General features: G+C 41.7%; 1 protein-coding gene across 4 annotated transcripts in view; it reads left to right on the top strand.

The window, feature by feature from the left end:
• The window catches only part of LOC134542427 (NF-kappa-B inhibitor cactus-like), a 78,605-nt gene extending 64,588 nt beyond the window's left edge, over window positions 1–14,017 (top strand). For 2 of the 4 annotated variants that reach the window (XM_063386650.1, XM_063386652.1), the window contains 3 exons: window positions 1,650–1,738; window positions 12,703–12,948; window positions 13,171–14,017. In XM_063386650.1, the coding sequence (XP_063242720.1) occupies window positions 1,650–1,738; window positions 12,703–12,948; window positions 13,171–13,248 (413 nt within the window). In that variant the 3' untranslated portion in view covers window positions 13,249–14,017. The remainder of the gene's footprint in view (window positions 1–1,649; window positions 1,739–12,702; window positions 12,949–13,170) is intronic. The other 2 variants (XM_063386651.1, XM_063386653.1) reach the window with 1 other exon arrangement.
• Window positions 14,018–16,214: the final 2,197 nt, after the last annotated feature.

The raw sequence follows: 16,214 nt of genomic DNA, 5'->3' as shown, positions 1-16,214 counted from the left end.
GGCGGTTTTTTTTTTTTTTTAGTGCAGACCACAGCCGGTTATTTTCCCGAATTCCAGTGACTGTGTGACATTTTTTTTTCCAGATTGCTTAGTCATACAAGATTTAATATGACTTTAGTAGGGTTGTTTGATTTTAAATTTTTTTAACCGACCACTTTTAATATTTGAATTCATTTTTCCTGTGCGAAAATAAAACAAATCCCGAGGTTGGCCGAAGGTGAATATTCAGGGCGTGTTCGGGCAGGGACAGAACTTGATGTACATCTCAGGCTTCTCCCTGAACACGGGCGAGGCGGCAAGACGGGCAGGAGGGCGCGGGTGCGCAGCGCTCCTGGCGGTAGAAGACGCAAGCCGGCCGTGAGTCAGCGGCGTGCGGCCGGCGGCTTTATAAGCATGTTGCGGCCGCGCCGAGGGGGAGGGCGCTAAGTATAGCGGGCCGGTATCTTTAGTCGGCGCGTGACCTTTGCGAATGCCTGCGCCCTGAAAGCGCGCGGCTATTCCCCACTGCCCCTCCGCCGCACCCCCTCCTGATGTCGGAAATAGCGCCGTGTTGGGGATCTCTCATCCCCCCCCTTCTTCCCCCCCCCCGGGGGTGTGATGTCTATTTATATGTTTTAGTAAAATTAAAAAAAATCATTTGACAGTTTTTTTCCTTGCTATTCTACGTCTTATCTTCTCTCCGTTATCTTTGTCCTTTGCGTCTGTTTTTTTTTGTTACTTGTGTCAAGGGTCAAGGGTGCTTGCGGTATTTTTTTTATCCACAAGAAACATAAAATGAAATGTGAAACAATTTATTATTGTAATCAATTTTTTTTTTTTTTTTACGTATTGAAGTACAATTTTGACTTGTGCCACACAGAGGTGGCGCAGTGGTGATTCAACAACCTCGCATTCTCAAAGACCCGGGTTGGAATCCGGTTAGTCCATCGTGGATTTTTTTATTTTTAGATATCATTCCTGGGACGTAGCATTAAGATTTCTCATTGGTCGATGACGAGCTCACATCTTTTGCCACGTTACACGTGATTGGATAACGAGTTCTCCTTGTTTAAACTGGTTCCGAGTCTTGAAGGTCGTGCCAGGAGCGCTGTAGTCCAACCATCGACGTGAACCATGTGTATGTGCGCTTCAAGTCTACTTCGCTAACCCGACGAATGGGCGAATGATCGGCGGCTCTAGTTTGTTCATAGTTAGGGACAGCTTCTGCAACAAGGTATACCACCCGCACCAGCGGGTTCTTCCTTGTGATTGGCGGCCTTCGGCGAGAGAGAAGTCGTTGCCTTGTTTGAGAGAGGCATTCAGGACGCCTTTACTTCCGCACTGAATCACTGTGATTGGTGTTGTTACGATCGATATGTACCTGGGAGAAACTCACCCAATCACGAAACACAGACGATGCTACAGTGTTTTAACTTTAATCTAGTCTCGAAATTTTTTTTTTGCGAAATATGCATGGCACTAAGTATACGTTTCATTTTGTTGGGGGGGGGGTGGGGGTGGGGGGGACAATCACTGTTACACAGACGGTGCTATAGTGTTTTAACATGAAGCTGGTTCTCTGAGTGTTTCCGCGCCATGTGCATGCCCCTAGCCATGACGTCGAGGCGGCTGTGCGCAGGGGGTTGAAGGAGTGTTGTTTGTGGTTGCAGGGCAGATGTGCGTGCACCTCGCCACTCTGGGCGGCAGCGTGGACGTGCTCAGGCACCTGGTGTGGTTCGGCGCCGACATCAACGCCAGGGTGAGTGACACTTCTTCACTCTATCATTCATTACTAACGACCGGAAAAATTCGCGGGTTCAATGACCTCCAGGATAGACTCCAATATCCTGTACACACTCGGGCAAATGCCAACTGTTCGTTGGGCTGCTGACTTGCGAGTCGTCTCGACTGGGTAACCTGTGATTCGACACTTCTATGAGTGAGGGTCTCTAATTGGCCCTCAGTCCTCCAGATTAACAGTGGACCAATGGCAGAAGCAGCACTAAGGTATAATTATTTGAATTTTAGCATAACTCGAAATGAACCCGCGAATTTTTCAGGTCTCTACTAATTATTAATAGGGACAGGAAAATTTCGCGGGTTCAATGACCTGCAGGATGAACTCCATAGTTATACGTAAACTCGGTCAGATGTCACCCACTCATTGGCTGCTGTCTTGTGAGACGTCCCAACGTAGCAGCATGTGATTCGTCGATAAAGCTTTGGTCGGGCGTTTCTCATTGGCCCAGAGTCATCCAGGTGAGTTGTGAGCCAATAGCAGAGGCAGCACTGAGGTACAAATATTTGTATTTTAGCCTATCGCGAAATGAATTCGCAAATTTTTCTGGTCTCGGATTATTAATACACCTGTAAACATTCACATAACTTTTGGGATAGGCACAAAAAAAGACATACTTTACACACTTCCATAACTCTTATTGACAGAACAGAAGACGAAACGAAAAAAAAAAATTACACACAAGAAAATATCTAATGCAACACTGAAAAGATAAAGAAAATATTAATAAATACCAGAGATTAAAAAAAAATATGAAAATAGTTTGGAAACTATTAAAGTTGAACTAAGAAAGCAAGTTAATTGTTAAATACTGTTACGATCGCGCTTGGCTGCAGTGCTTGGCATCGCCGTGCTCGTTTGGCCTGTCTGCGCCCCCCTTCCACCCGCATCCTCTCCCTGGTATCTCGTGTCATACTATCTCGCAACATCCTGACCGTCGCAGCGCGCACCTGCCTCAGATCGAGTTACTTAAAAGAGGCCGCACTGCGGAATAAAAGGACTTAGACATGATTATCGGCGCGTTTTGTGGGAACCCGATGCTTGTTGCGTTTATCGGCGTTCTTTGAGCAGCCGCTGCGTCCTTCGAGGACTCACGGCGCGTTTCTGGGCATTTCGACGGCGAAGGTCGCGCGATATCTCGGAGACATGCCCGATTGTTCTGGACGGGAACCCAAGGGCTATATAAGGAGGTTGGGCCGACCTTCGAGTGGAGTTCAGTGGGGAGTTCTCCCGCGGCGGAGTTTCCGGGCGATAGTGCCGCGGGTGCGGCAGAGTGGCGAAGTCCTTGGACGAAGGTTCCAGGGCAGGGAGTGAGAGAGTTCAGTGGAGTCGGGAGCTTTCCCGCGGTGGAGTTTCCGGGCGATAGAGTCGCGGGCGCGGCGGAGTCGAGCGGATCCTCGGCGAAGAGGAAGTGCGTCGGCAGCGGCAGAGTGTGGCGACGGAGTCCCGCGGCGGAGACCCACGAGGGGTGCTGCGGCGAGAGTTGCGCCAAAGGTGTGGCCCAGAGAGGCGTGCGGAACGAGTAACTGGGGAATTTACATTTATTTAAGTGTAATTAATTATTTGCCAATTTAGAAGATTATTTGTAAGACATAAGTAGTGGCCATCAATAAAACTGTGTGTGTGAAATAAAATCTATTAATTGGGCTATCCTTTACGAACCCCTGCGGAAAATCGTAACATTTTGGTGTCAGAAGTGGGATAGCCCTAATTAATAGATTTAGGATTCAGTTAAGAAATAGGATTTAGTTTTTCGAGAGTAAAGTTAGAATTTAGAAGTTTAGTGAATTTGTAATTTTCTAGAGCTAGTTTGAGTTTACTGTAGTCAGTGATAGTTTTGAATGTAATAGAGTTATTGGTATTTTAATTAGAAGGTTCGTCTAGGTCATTTAAAATTAAGAACAGTATTTAAAAAATAATTATTATTTAGGTTGTTTAATTATTAGTAAATTCTTTAAAGAGAGATGGCTACTGAAGGGCTTACTGACGAGCAATACAAGGAGATAAGGGTTGCCCTAGAAGAAATAAGAGCCACTTGGGAGAACTATAACAAAGAAATGGTAACCAAAATCGAGAACTTTACGGAAGAAATTAAGAGTGGAAGGAATGAGAGTAAGAACCACCATGAAGAAAAGAAGAGCGGGTCAAATATAAGCCTAGAGGAAATGAAGAAGGGTCAGGATGAACTGAAGCATGGCCAAGAAGAAATGAGGAATGAAATGAAGACCGAAGTGAAGATAAGCATAGAAGAGAAGAACAGCCAAGAGAAAAACAGCGAAGAGAAGAACGGCGAACAGAAGACCGGTCAGGAGAAAAACAGCGAAGAGAAGAACAGAGAAATGAAGACCAGCCAAGAGGAGACCAGCCAAGAGGAGACCAGCCAAGAGGAGACCAGCCAAGAAGAGAACAGCGAAGAGAATAACAGCGAAGAGAATAACAGCGAAGAGAATAACAGCGAAGAGAATAACAGTGAAGAGAAGAACAACAAAGAGAAGACTAGCGAAGAGAAGACCAGCGAAGAGGAGACCTGCCGAGAGGTGACCAGTCAAGAGAATAGTGAAGAGAACAGCGAAGAGAACAGCGAAGAACACTGCGAAGAGGACAGCGAAGAACACTGCGAAGAGGACATTAGCCAAGGAGAGGAGAACAGCCAGGACATGAAGATGAAAGAAGAGCTGAAGAAAAGCTTAGAAGTAGTGAAGATGAGTTACAAAGTAAGGAATATTGAACGAGAAGAAATGAAGATAAACCAAAGAGAGAGGGCAAAATGCACAGAAGAGCTGAAGAAAAGCCGAGAAGAGATGTACATGAGTCAAGAAGAGATAGAGAAGTGCAAAGAAGAAACGAAGGAAGACCAAGAAGAGACACAGGAAGACCAAGAAGATGTGAAGAAGGACCAAGAACAGTGGAAGAAAGACCGAGAAGAGAAAATGAGAACACAAAGAGTGAAGAAGATGGTGCAAGGAGTAACTGAGTGCAGTCCAGACAATATTCATAAGAACAAAGAGGGAATGAGGAACCAAGAAGAGACGAAGAAGAGCTGGGAAGAAATGCTTTGTGAACGAGTAGTTATGAGAGAACAGAGAGAAAAAGGGAAGAAACAAGCGAACCATTGGGAGGCAACGAGCAATGCTTTCAAGAGTATCGGGTCCGTCCAAGGACACGGTCGGCCCGTCTCGGGCAGCTGACTGAACGACATTGGGCATCAGCAACGCAGAAGTGTCACTGGGTGACGAGAGAAGCAACATCAACTGCGAGAGAGGGTGACCTGGTGAGACTGTACAGCCCGCGATGGAGAAAAGGCAGGAGGCCTAAACTTCGAGTAGCATGGGGACCTCCAGGAGGAGATGCATTACCTGTTCGGGACGAACAGGTTTAAGGAGGGGGCAATGTTACGATCGCGCTTGGCTGCAGTGCTTGGCATCGCCGTGCTCGTTTGGCCTGTCTGCGCCCCCCTTCCACCCGCATCCTCTCCCTGGTATCTCGTGTCATACTATCTCGCAACATCCTGACCGTCGCAGCGCGCACCTGCCTCAGATCGAGTAACTTAAAAGAGGCCGCACTGCGGAATAAAAGGACTTAGACATGATTATCGGCGCGTTTTGTGGGAACCCGATGCTTGTTGCGTTTATCGGCGTTCTTTGAGCAGCCGCTGCGTCCTTCGAGGACTCACGGCGCGTTTCTGGGCATTTCGACGGCGAAGGTCGCGCGATATCTCGGAGACATGCCCGATTGTTCTGGACGGGAACCCAAGGGCTATATAAGGAGGTTGGGCCGACCTTCGAGTGGAGTTCAGTGGGGAGTTCTCCCGCGGCGGAGTTTCCGGGCGATAGTGCCGCGGGTGCGGCAGAGTGGCGAAGTCCTTGGACGAAGGTTCCAGGGCAGGGAGTGAGAGAGTTCAGTGGAGTCGGGAGCTTTCCCGCGGTGGAGTTTCCGGGCGATAGAGTCGCGGGCGCGGCGGAGTCGAGCGGATCCTCGGCGAAGAGGAAGTGCGTCGGCAGCGGCAGAGTGTGGCGACGGAGTCCCGCGGCGGAGACCCACGAGGGGTGCTGCGGCGAGAGTTGCGCCAAAGGTGTGGCCCAGAGAGGCGTGCGGAACGAGTAACTGGGGAATTTACATTTATTTAAGTGTAATTAATTATTTGCCAATTTAGAAGATTATTTGTAAGACATAAGTAGTGGCCATCAATAAAACTGTGTGTGTGAAATAAAATCTATTAATTGGGCTATCCTTTACGAACCCCTGCGGAAAATCGTAACAATACTATCACTTTTAGCTACATATAGTTAGCTCATCGTGTTTCATGTAATTTTTGTTATTAGAAGTACATAATAATTGCAGACTGTTAAGTTAAACTGGGAAACTCTGAGCCAGTATTATCAAGAATTGCTTGAGGGCAGAGTCCTATTATTCATCGTTTTGGTATCTGAGCAGCATCACGCCTTGTTATCACGGGCATTAACGCCCCGCTGGTAACCAACTCGCAAAGAAGCACACGGATTCATGAACGAAATTCGCGAGTTTCTTTAGCGCAACGTTTGTGAGCAAGTCTCTTGCGTGAGGTTAAAAATTATTTCTATTACGAACTTAAAAAAAAAAAAAAAAACATCATGGACGATAAGTCTCGGGGATATATCTCGTAACAAAGCAGTAAAAAAAAAAAAAATGAAAATACTAATTATGTATCAGTTATGGGTTTTCCATTACGACATTGATAACCCCAAAGTTTGGTGTCGGACATGGGTTGATTTCTGCAGGGGAAATAAATGGCTAGCGATGGATATAGTCCCAAAAAAAAAAGTACTTAAACTGTCCATAACTAGACTGTATTTCTACAGTCTGGCTGTACGGGTCAGACAAGCTCGCAAAATACTACATCCGGCGTTATTCTGTGTCGTGAACAATCGTTCTCTTGGTTATGAGGTGCGCGGGCAAGCTATCGACAATGGCCTTGAGTCACATCGAGCGCAAAACGACAACGTTTCCGAAGGCTGATAACTTTTTTTATTGGCAAAATTGTTTCGCCACGCGATTCTGTGGACAATTATGGGTGTCTTTTTCACCGATGACTACTCAGTGATAGAAGTTTTTCAGGACAGTGTGATCATTGAGGGAGGTCGAGTCTTGATTAACCAACATATATGATGCGATGTTTTTTTTTATTAATGTTTGTAAAGTAGTATTTGAGTGCCTATTCCTCTCGGTTAATTTGGAGACCAATAATGTGTACAAAAAAAGGGGGGGAGGGGGGGAAGTGACTGCAGGTACGTCACGCGCGTCAGAAGCGAAACATCACACTTCATTAAACCACGTACGCACGATTAAACAAAATAGTCAATAATTATTCACTTGAAAGATTAAACTAATTCATTCCCTTGTAGTTCTACACTTTACCTATCAAATCAAATTAAATATATAATGACTTAAACACAAGTCTGGTTCAAAATACGGAAAAGTGAAAAAAAAAAAAAAATGCACCTTACGCAGTTTGGTATGTAATGTATAACTATATGTTTTTCTACAAGTTACGAATGTTGCGACGCCGCAACGTTATGAGGTATCAGAAGTAACGAGTAACGTAACGATACGATAGTAACGAACGAGTACTAATTGTTATAGTAATTAATACATACGGGTACGCTTTTTTTTCGTTAGTGTTACACTTCTAGATAGAACCACTTTCCCCGCTGTTTGCTTTCAAAGTCTTTCAATTTGTTGGTGGGAATAAGATTTTTTTTTTAAAATATAATTTGGGGAGATTATTGGCCGACCTCCCCTGGCCAGTAGTGTTAGCGCGCTGTTGGTTTGGCGTGCGGTCGGAAGTCCTGCGATAAGCGGCCTATGTGTCGGCGTCCTTGGCAGTGTTACGCAACACTCGCCAGCTGGCGAGACTGCGAGAGGCCTTGCTCGTGTCCAATCTGGACCCGCGACGATACCCAGCCGGTCGATTGGGCCCGAGAATTTACATTCGTCGGTCCATCAGAAGCTTCCCAAGCTCTTTAACTTTCGACGGACGGACGGATGGGGGAAGCCTTCTTTTCACAGACGAGAGAGCCGAAACCCGAAGTTCATGTGTTTTTCCCGTATCTTTAATGTAGCTATCCTAACCAAATCAACCGTCCGCAATGTTTTAAAGTATTTATAATGTAGCTAACCTAACCTAATTGACCATTAGTATCCTTTTATCAACACCGCCATATTTATTTACAATGAACAAAAAAAAAAAAAACTGAAGATGCACGATCGGGCGTTTGGCTCTCTCGTCTGTGAAAAGAAGGCTTTCCGACGGAACGGATGACATAACCTCCAAAATGCTAGCACGGTATTACATGCGACCTTTGCTATTTAAAAGGTTTTGAATGTTTATAATTTATGCGTTGCTGGCATAGATCACGGTCCATAGAGTCCCTGCTTGCTGTCGTGCCGTGCATGACACATTCATTTGCGGTTTGAGACAGCATTTTGGGAAGGGGCAGGGGGCAGCTTGCCCCGGACGTCGGGTTACAGGAGCGCAGGATGGACAGATTTGTTTTTACAAAAATAATATACCTACAATATCTACTAATATTTTGATTTCACTCATTAAATATCATATTGGATAAAGTTTCACATATATTGTATACGGATGAACAAATTATGCCTGGAAAGTTTTTTTTTTTTTTGGGGGGGGGGGGGGGGGAAGGGTTGGGTTGTCTTGTCTAATTTCGTCCATGCATTTTTGTCACAGCTAAGACGTACTTTCACGGCCCCCTCACGCCATCGCATGATAAACCGAATTTTGAATACGCACTTATTGGTCCGAAAATCAAATTCAATGGTAAAACAGGCAAAAAATAAATAAACGTGTGAACATAAGCCACAGTATTATTTATGCTGTCTAAATTACATGCGCGATTCAAAGAAATGAATTCGATAAGAACTTAAGAAATGTGAATCGAAACTAAATGTGATCGTGTGAAATGGCTTTCAGTCCCCTATTACGGTTATAGAAGTTCAGCTAAGAAAACGACTTTTTTTTTTTAAATATTAATGACTTGAAGGAGAAAATACCGTTAAACATGCTGTTATCGCTCTACAATTCTAACAGTCATTTTGCAAGTTCTCGAAGCTGCTTTGAAATTCAGAATACGATCTTAAACTGTACTGACGCTCGTTTTCCATATTGTTTTTGAGAGTCGTCGGCTCTGGTTGAAGGGGCTGAGGCGTAGTTCAGTTTTAAAAAAAAGTCATTTGTAAGACCCACGTTACAGATTTCCATGGAAACAAAAATGCATGTGCGTGTGAAACGTGTCATTTACAATCTTTATTTATGAGTGCCTACGTAATTATTTTATCTCATTCACGCGAACTTGTGTCTGAAGACTCTTTTCACCAACAAAAATTGTTCCTATGTAAGTAATTTGTAGAGACCTGCAAAATTCGCGGTTTCGATGGCCTTCAGGATAGACTGCACACACCCCCTGTACACTCGGGAAAAAAACGCAAGTTCATTGGTTGTCGACTTGTAAGTCGTCTCAGCTGGTTTGTCTGTGATTCGATCCTTCTTTGGTTGAGGGTTTATAACTGGTTGAGATTCGTCCAGATGAACAGTAAGCCAATAGCAAAATTATCTAAGAGGTATATGTGTTTGAATTCTAGCCTATCACCGAATGAATCCGCGAATTTTGCAGGTCTCTAGTAATTTGTTTTGATGCCGGGAAGTGTTCTGAAAAAAAAAAACTTAAACCGCACATCACAGAAGTAATTTAATTACATTAACGTTCTTGGTTTTTGTAGTGCATTTATAATGAAGGCTTGATTTGAGTATCTCAACGAATTGTGCGTGTCGTGTGCCAGCCAAAAAGTACGTGCGAAAGCGCTGAAAACACCAATTAAATGCGTTATCGCGGATGACGTAATAGGACGTGGGACGCCTGGTAACTTCCACAGCGAGGTTAACCAACAGAGACAACCATCAAGAGACAACTCGAACGTTTGAAATAGGCCGTGTAATCGTTAATGCGATCATAAAGGGATGGGGGAAGTTGTTTGACGTCATAAAGAACAACATGAGTAAATTTCTGCACGCTCGATGGCGCCTCGGATTAGTTTTTCCCACTTCAGTATTTCTTGCTTTTTCGAGGCGAAAGGACTTCGTAATCCATTGAATCGGTAAGTTCGGTAGAACGCGTTTTGAATAGTTCAGATTGCCTTGCTCAAATGACCACGTTTATGGTGCGTGGTTGTTACACGATCGCCGATATGGCGTCCCACATAAACAGGGATCCTGTGCACTTCGATATGCACGGTGACGGCTCCAGCGACCCACAGTTGTGACGTGTGTGGGTGGTTCACGCATCAGAACTGGGATTCTGTTTTAAAAATTTTACGGTGGCCGTTGAGGAACTAGAATGAGCAGTGCGAGCAGCGCGCGTGAAGCAGGCGGCCCGAGGCCTCGCGGGCGGACGCAGGGGAATCCCCGTCTGGGGAACAGCTGTTGGAACCGTGGCCTCCCCTTCCGCGTGACCCCCAGGGCTGTCCACGCGCCGACTTTCTCCCGCCAAGCCTGCTCGTGCACACTCCCACCCGACACTGTGTGTTTTACAACATGCTGTATATAGAGACCGGGCAAAATTCGCGTATTCCTTTCGAGACAGGCTGGAATCCAAACTCGTCTAGCTTATTGCTGCGTCAGTGATTGGACCGCAATCTACCTGAAGTACTCTGAGCCAATGGCGCACACTCAACAAAAGAAGTATCGAATCATAGGAATCGCAGTAAACAGGTGTCTCGAGTCGTTAGCCAATGACCAGGTGATAGTTGCCCGAGTACATTAGAGAATCGTGGAGTCTATCCTAGTGGTCATTGAAACCGCGAATTTTTCCAGTCCCTAGTTATATAACAAAAAAATGTTTCACCTTGGTTAAAATTATACTGGTAGGTATATGCAAACTGGTTTTCCCATTATGAATATTGTTCAAAATAATGTTTATTTAATTTTAAATTTAGTTTATAATATGTTAAATCTCATTTAGCATTTTATATTGTTTGTTATTTTTTGTACTTGCATATAATTAGTTTGTTTCTATACATCTTAGTACTCATATACAGCTTTTGATAGGAACATTTTTTTGAAAATGGAATCAAAGTATATGAATGGATGTGTATCACAAAAATGGTGGACCCACGTGTAGAAAATAAACCAGTGTATAGTCGCTTTCGTAAATATTAAGGGGACATACCAAACGTATTGGTGTGGAAAATGACGCTGTATGATGGTGAAACTAATGTGGAATATATTTGGTAGACTAAAATAGTCACAGTATAAAGTAATCTGAAGTTTTAAAATTTAAAATTTTAAGAAAACTGGCATTACAATGATTATAATGCATGCTCTCCTTGCAATATGCCAACATGCTCAGTAGCACAGCAGTAGAAAACACGCTTGATAACCTCCAGGGATGTGATTAAAATCTTGCCATTTTTTTTTTTTTTTTAACTTTTCAATAATATTATATGTAATTTTAAAACAGCTCAATAATGTGGTTTGCAAGACTGATTTCAATTGGTAGCAAAAACAAATATACATATTCTTAGTGTTATAAATGTGTTTTAAAATGTTTCAGGTTAATACTTTGTTAATGCTACAGAAGTATAGCTTAGTATTAACTGTTCAGTGAATTTTAACATTTTAAATTCCTAGTCGAAAATCAGGTCAAGCAAGGGTTTAGCATTTTTCAAGATTTTATTGGAGCCATGCTTCTATCTGTGTATGATGGTGGCGAGCAACATTTACGATTCTGGCAGGTAATTCTAGTGGCGGGCGCAGAACGTAAGAATTAGATTTGCATCTCAAAATATTGGTATGTACTTGAAAAACAAATATTTGATTGATCAGTATATTTCTCACGCTTGGCATTATTTTGAAGAATTATATATGTGTGTGTGTATGTGTATATATATATAATTTAAGTTAAATTTTTTATGTGATTAGTGTTCATATTAACTTTAATAAATAATAATCATGTAGTTAGTAAAATTGTTGATAATATAATGAATCAGGTGAAATTACTAAATGATATAAGCATCTAATAAACGTATTTACGTTAGTTATCTGCATTTGTGGATTTGTATTTCTATATTGTATGCATATTTTTCTCAAATTTGGGATAGTTTAGGAATGAAATATTACTAAGGGCTGATTTTACCCAAGTGTAGAAATTGATTTGCTTTCCTTAACTGCAGGCTGCTCATCTTCACGGTTAACCTAAATGTGGTTGCCCCTAAACATTTTACCCATTGCCGTAGCTGTGTTCATAAAGTTGGGGGGGACAAATAATGATTTTGATGTCATGTAAACCCATTCCCCTCTTGCTAAGACGGGGTTCCGGGGGTTCTCCACCGGAAAATTTTGATTTTAAAAGTGCGAAATAGCACTTTTTAAGCGGTTTTTGTATCTAACCATTGGATACATCGATGTTAAAATTATTATTGTTTCCTTAAGATAAAATTTGATGAGTGAAGAAATTACAAATAAAGTTGGGCAGAATAATATTATAAAATAAAAATATCACAGTCTAGAAAGTTGGGGGGGACAGTCCCCTCCACCCAAAAAGTTCAGGGGGACACGTTCCCCCTGTCCCCCCCGGTTCCTACGCCCCTGATTTTACCTGGGACATTTTGAATCAACTCAGATATTACATAAAAATTTTTTTTTACCCAGATTGATTATTGCAGCTGTGACTTAATGAGTTAAAAAAAAAAGTTTTAATTTTTATTAAGTTGTTGCTTTGATTGTCATTTCAGTTATTGGTATTGACCACAATCTTTGTTGTTTTGTATTACAAGATCATAGGTACTAATAGTGCATACGATCACAAATTTACATGAACGAAGGTTTTTTTTTTTTGCGACAGACATTTAAGGCTATGTTGTTGTTGTTGCAGGAGGGAAAAGCTGGCAGGACACCGCTGTATCTCGCCATAGAATACGCCATACCACGGGTGGTACACTTCCTCATCAACGAGTGCCCCTTGAACCTGGAGGTCACGACGTACTCCGGACACACTGCGTACCAGCTGGCCGCCTGCCTCGACGCCGGCCTGGCTCGCTTCCTCGCCGCCAAGGGGGCTGCTTCCCTGAGCGCTCTGGGCTCCGAGGACTCCTCAGACTCCGAACACAGCGACGATGAGGTGAGGACGCGATGACCTCCTGCTTATCTTTCAAACTGGCAGCCCTGTGACCTACGCTAACCAGACCAACACTCTTACCCTTGTGTTCGTAGACAGAGCTGGACAACATTGAGCTGTGGTTTACCTTGTGGTGCTGGAGTGTTTTTTTTTCCTCTTTTCAAAATGAGTGTGCCTCGAAGACAGTGAATAATTGATTTTTTTTTTTTCTCTCGTGTCTCATAGATGTTCGGCCAGAGGTCACCATTTCAGTTTTACGCAAGTCACTTGGTGAACGGAGGAGCGATTGACATCGGTGCTTGAGTTAGAATACCCGCGAGTCGTTAGTGGCGATGCGTGCATGCGACTGCAGATTTGAGAACTACCACTGCGTGTCGGCAAGTGTCGGAAGGATCGTTGGTCAAACAATGTATTTATTTTTTTTTCCTCTATAAAGACATTTAAAAAAAATCCAAAACTGTGTTGATTTTTTTGCTGTTATAGATAAATGTTGTTCGTGTAATGTAAGAACTCTCAAATGCAAATTTTCCAAATGTTGATTGTTCAGCAGATGTGATTTGAACACTACGCGGACTGTTGAATGAAATTCTGGGTAGTTTAGAGTGGGTCATGTGTGGCCCTGAGTTTTTATAGTATTTGGCACTGATTGCACACACACACAAAAACATTGTTGAGACATTGTATGTTGAATGTGCCAAAAAAATGTTGTTACATTATTTCTTTAATTTTTAGTGTATAACATATGCTGTTAAAGTGATCTGCTTGATCCATTAGTAGCGTGTACTGTAAATATTTTAAACACAGAAAAATATTGTAATGAACACTTATTACTAAATTATTATGTACTTTTAACTTATGTGTTACATGAGATGTTGTACAGTAGTAACTGTATCTCTGTTAAAATGACACATTGTCACTGTTGTTACCTTAACAAGTTTTCATGTACAGTTTATCATGTTGTCAAGATTAAGGATCTTGATAGTAAACCCAAGACTGCATGTTTAAAATTTGTAGCATTTATAGACTTTGAATAAATTATGTATTTTTTACACAAAAATAAAGCAAAATGTAGTTTTATTTAGATTTTTATGCATTTATATTATGTTTGCAGTGTATTTAACATGAAAAAGTATTATTTGAAAGTGGTTTTAAGTTTAACATACTATCTTAATTCCAAAACTAAAAGAATTAGCTTTTCACAGTTTATCAAACTTGTCTGTCTGGCAATAAAAAAAAAACCCAACTATGACAAACTAAAGGCGGTTTGTTCTGTTAGCCAAACATATATTTTAAATTCATTTGAAAGTGATTGATACAAACTTTAACGTTTTGAATTCTTTTTTTAAAATTAACTTTCAAACTTAATTTGCTGCAACATGTTTCTTCACTATCTCCTTGAGGGTCCACACGTTATTGTTAAATCTGCAGTTTTATTGTAGGGTGGTTATTTATGGTGGAATGAGTACTAAGATTGGGGTTTTTATGAGTAAAATAGTCTTAGCTAGCCAGATTATTTTAATCTCTGAATATGAAGGTAGTTAATATTTATAATACATAAAATGCAATCTCTTGAATGCAGCACGTCCTTTTAGTTCATGCTCCAATATCACCAGAGCAGCTATGTTTTACAAATGTGTGTAAATTATAGTAACATTTTCTAGAAAAAGAATTTTTCCTCGTAAAAATAAAATCATGAAATGCTTCTCGGGAGATCTGTATGCAGCTCTTGATGCAATGCCATCACAGTTTTTGCCGGCAAGATCTACTTACACCTGAAAACAAATGTACGGCCTGAATTTCATTGTGCATCTCAAACAGTTGAGTATTTTAGATCTTGTTAGAATAACTTGTCATTTTCTTTTAGTACACAGTTAACCAAGGTTGGGTGATGTAACCGATTATACCAAGCAAGAAAAAATTGTTTCACGTCTAGGTTTCCATCATTTGTAATTGGAACCAGTTGCAAAGTTTCCAAACAAAGTAGGGCTTGTGCATTTGTCGTACTAAAGTGGCAACAGTTATTACTGTGTATGACGTAGGACCCATCTCATTTGAATATGTGCCTTATTATTTGTTGGATGAGTTATTTATTTTGTGAATCTCTTCAGTTCAAAATGATTAATAATGTCAATGTCTTTTTGTTAGTTAATCTTATGATTTGTTATATATGATCAGCTACATGGAAAATTCTATGAGAAACAGTAATATAGTTAATTTTAAATAAGATGATCAGGAAAATAAAAAATTGTGGATGATTGTCAGCTAGTGTTTTGTGATGCCATAGCTAATTCAAGATAATGAATACACTTAATGCTACAGCAGACATACAAGGCAGTCAAAAGTGTAAATTAAAACTTAATAAAATAATAATAATAATGCAATTTTTTAATGAACAGGGAATATTTAAAATATATGATAGGAAAAATGGTCATATATTTACAATCAATGTAACATTTATTGAATACTACTGTTTACTAAATATATATATATATATATATATATATATATATATATATATATATATATGAAATTACTAATCCAATATTTTTACTATGAGTTAAGAATATCCTTTTTAGCATAGCAGCTCGGGTAGAGAGAGCGAGGCTTAACCAGTCACTAGCAATCTGTGACGAAATTTGGCAATAAACACTACTGAAGGAACACCAAACATGCTAGCACACACAACCTTTGCTTCGGCTGCCCAGCGATGTTGGAGAGATGGACGATGGCTACCTGCAGAACTAAGGGACGTGTTGGCAGCGCTCAGGAACCAGGCGCTCGAGGTAAGGATAGAGCTCGCTAGATACAGCAGACTGGGACAGCGAGGACAGGACGGCCTTCGTGTGTCTGCTGAACTCTCAGGCAATTCAAAGTTCATGCCCAACCAGAGGCATAGCCAGGAAGGGGTGGGTTAGGGGTTAACCCCCCCCCCCCCCAGCACCAAATCTTTAATTAATTTCTTATTCATCACTCAAATTTCATATTAAAATTAATAAAACTTTTTACCATTACCATATTTAAATTTAAGTACCAAAAACTGCTTAAATAGCACTATTTTACACCTTGAAATCAAAATTTTCCCGGGGGAGCACCACCGGACCCGCCGCTTTAATTGGGGAGAAAGTGGGAGAAAATCTCTCCAACGTCACACCCTGCATCTACAATATGTACTACTGATGTCCTGACCAAGAACACTTTGTAGCTAGTTTAGCTAAAATCCCTGCTCTGTCCGAATCTTCACGCTTCCTGTGCAGTCCCCCTTGGAAAGC

Source organism: Bacillus rossius, assembly GCF_032445375.1.
Source record: "Bacillus rossius redtenbacheri isolate Brsri chromosome 4 unlocalized genomic scaffold, Brsri_v3 Brsri_v3_scf4_2, whole genome shotgun sequence".
Classification (NCBI taxonomy): Eukaryota; Metazoa; Arthropoda; class Insecta; order Phasmatodea; family Bacillidae; genus Bacillus; species Bacillus rossius.
Note: the sequence above shows the minus strand (reverse complement) of the source record. Positions and strands in the feature narration are given on the sequence as shown.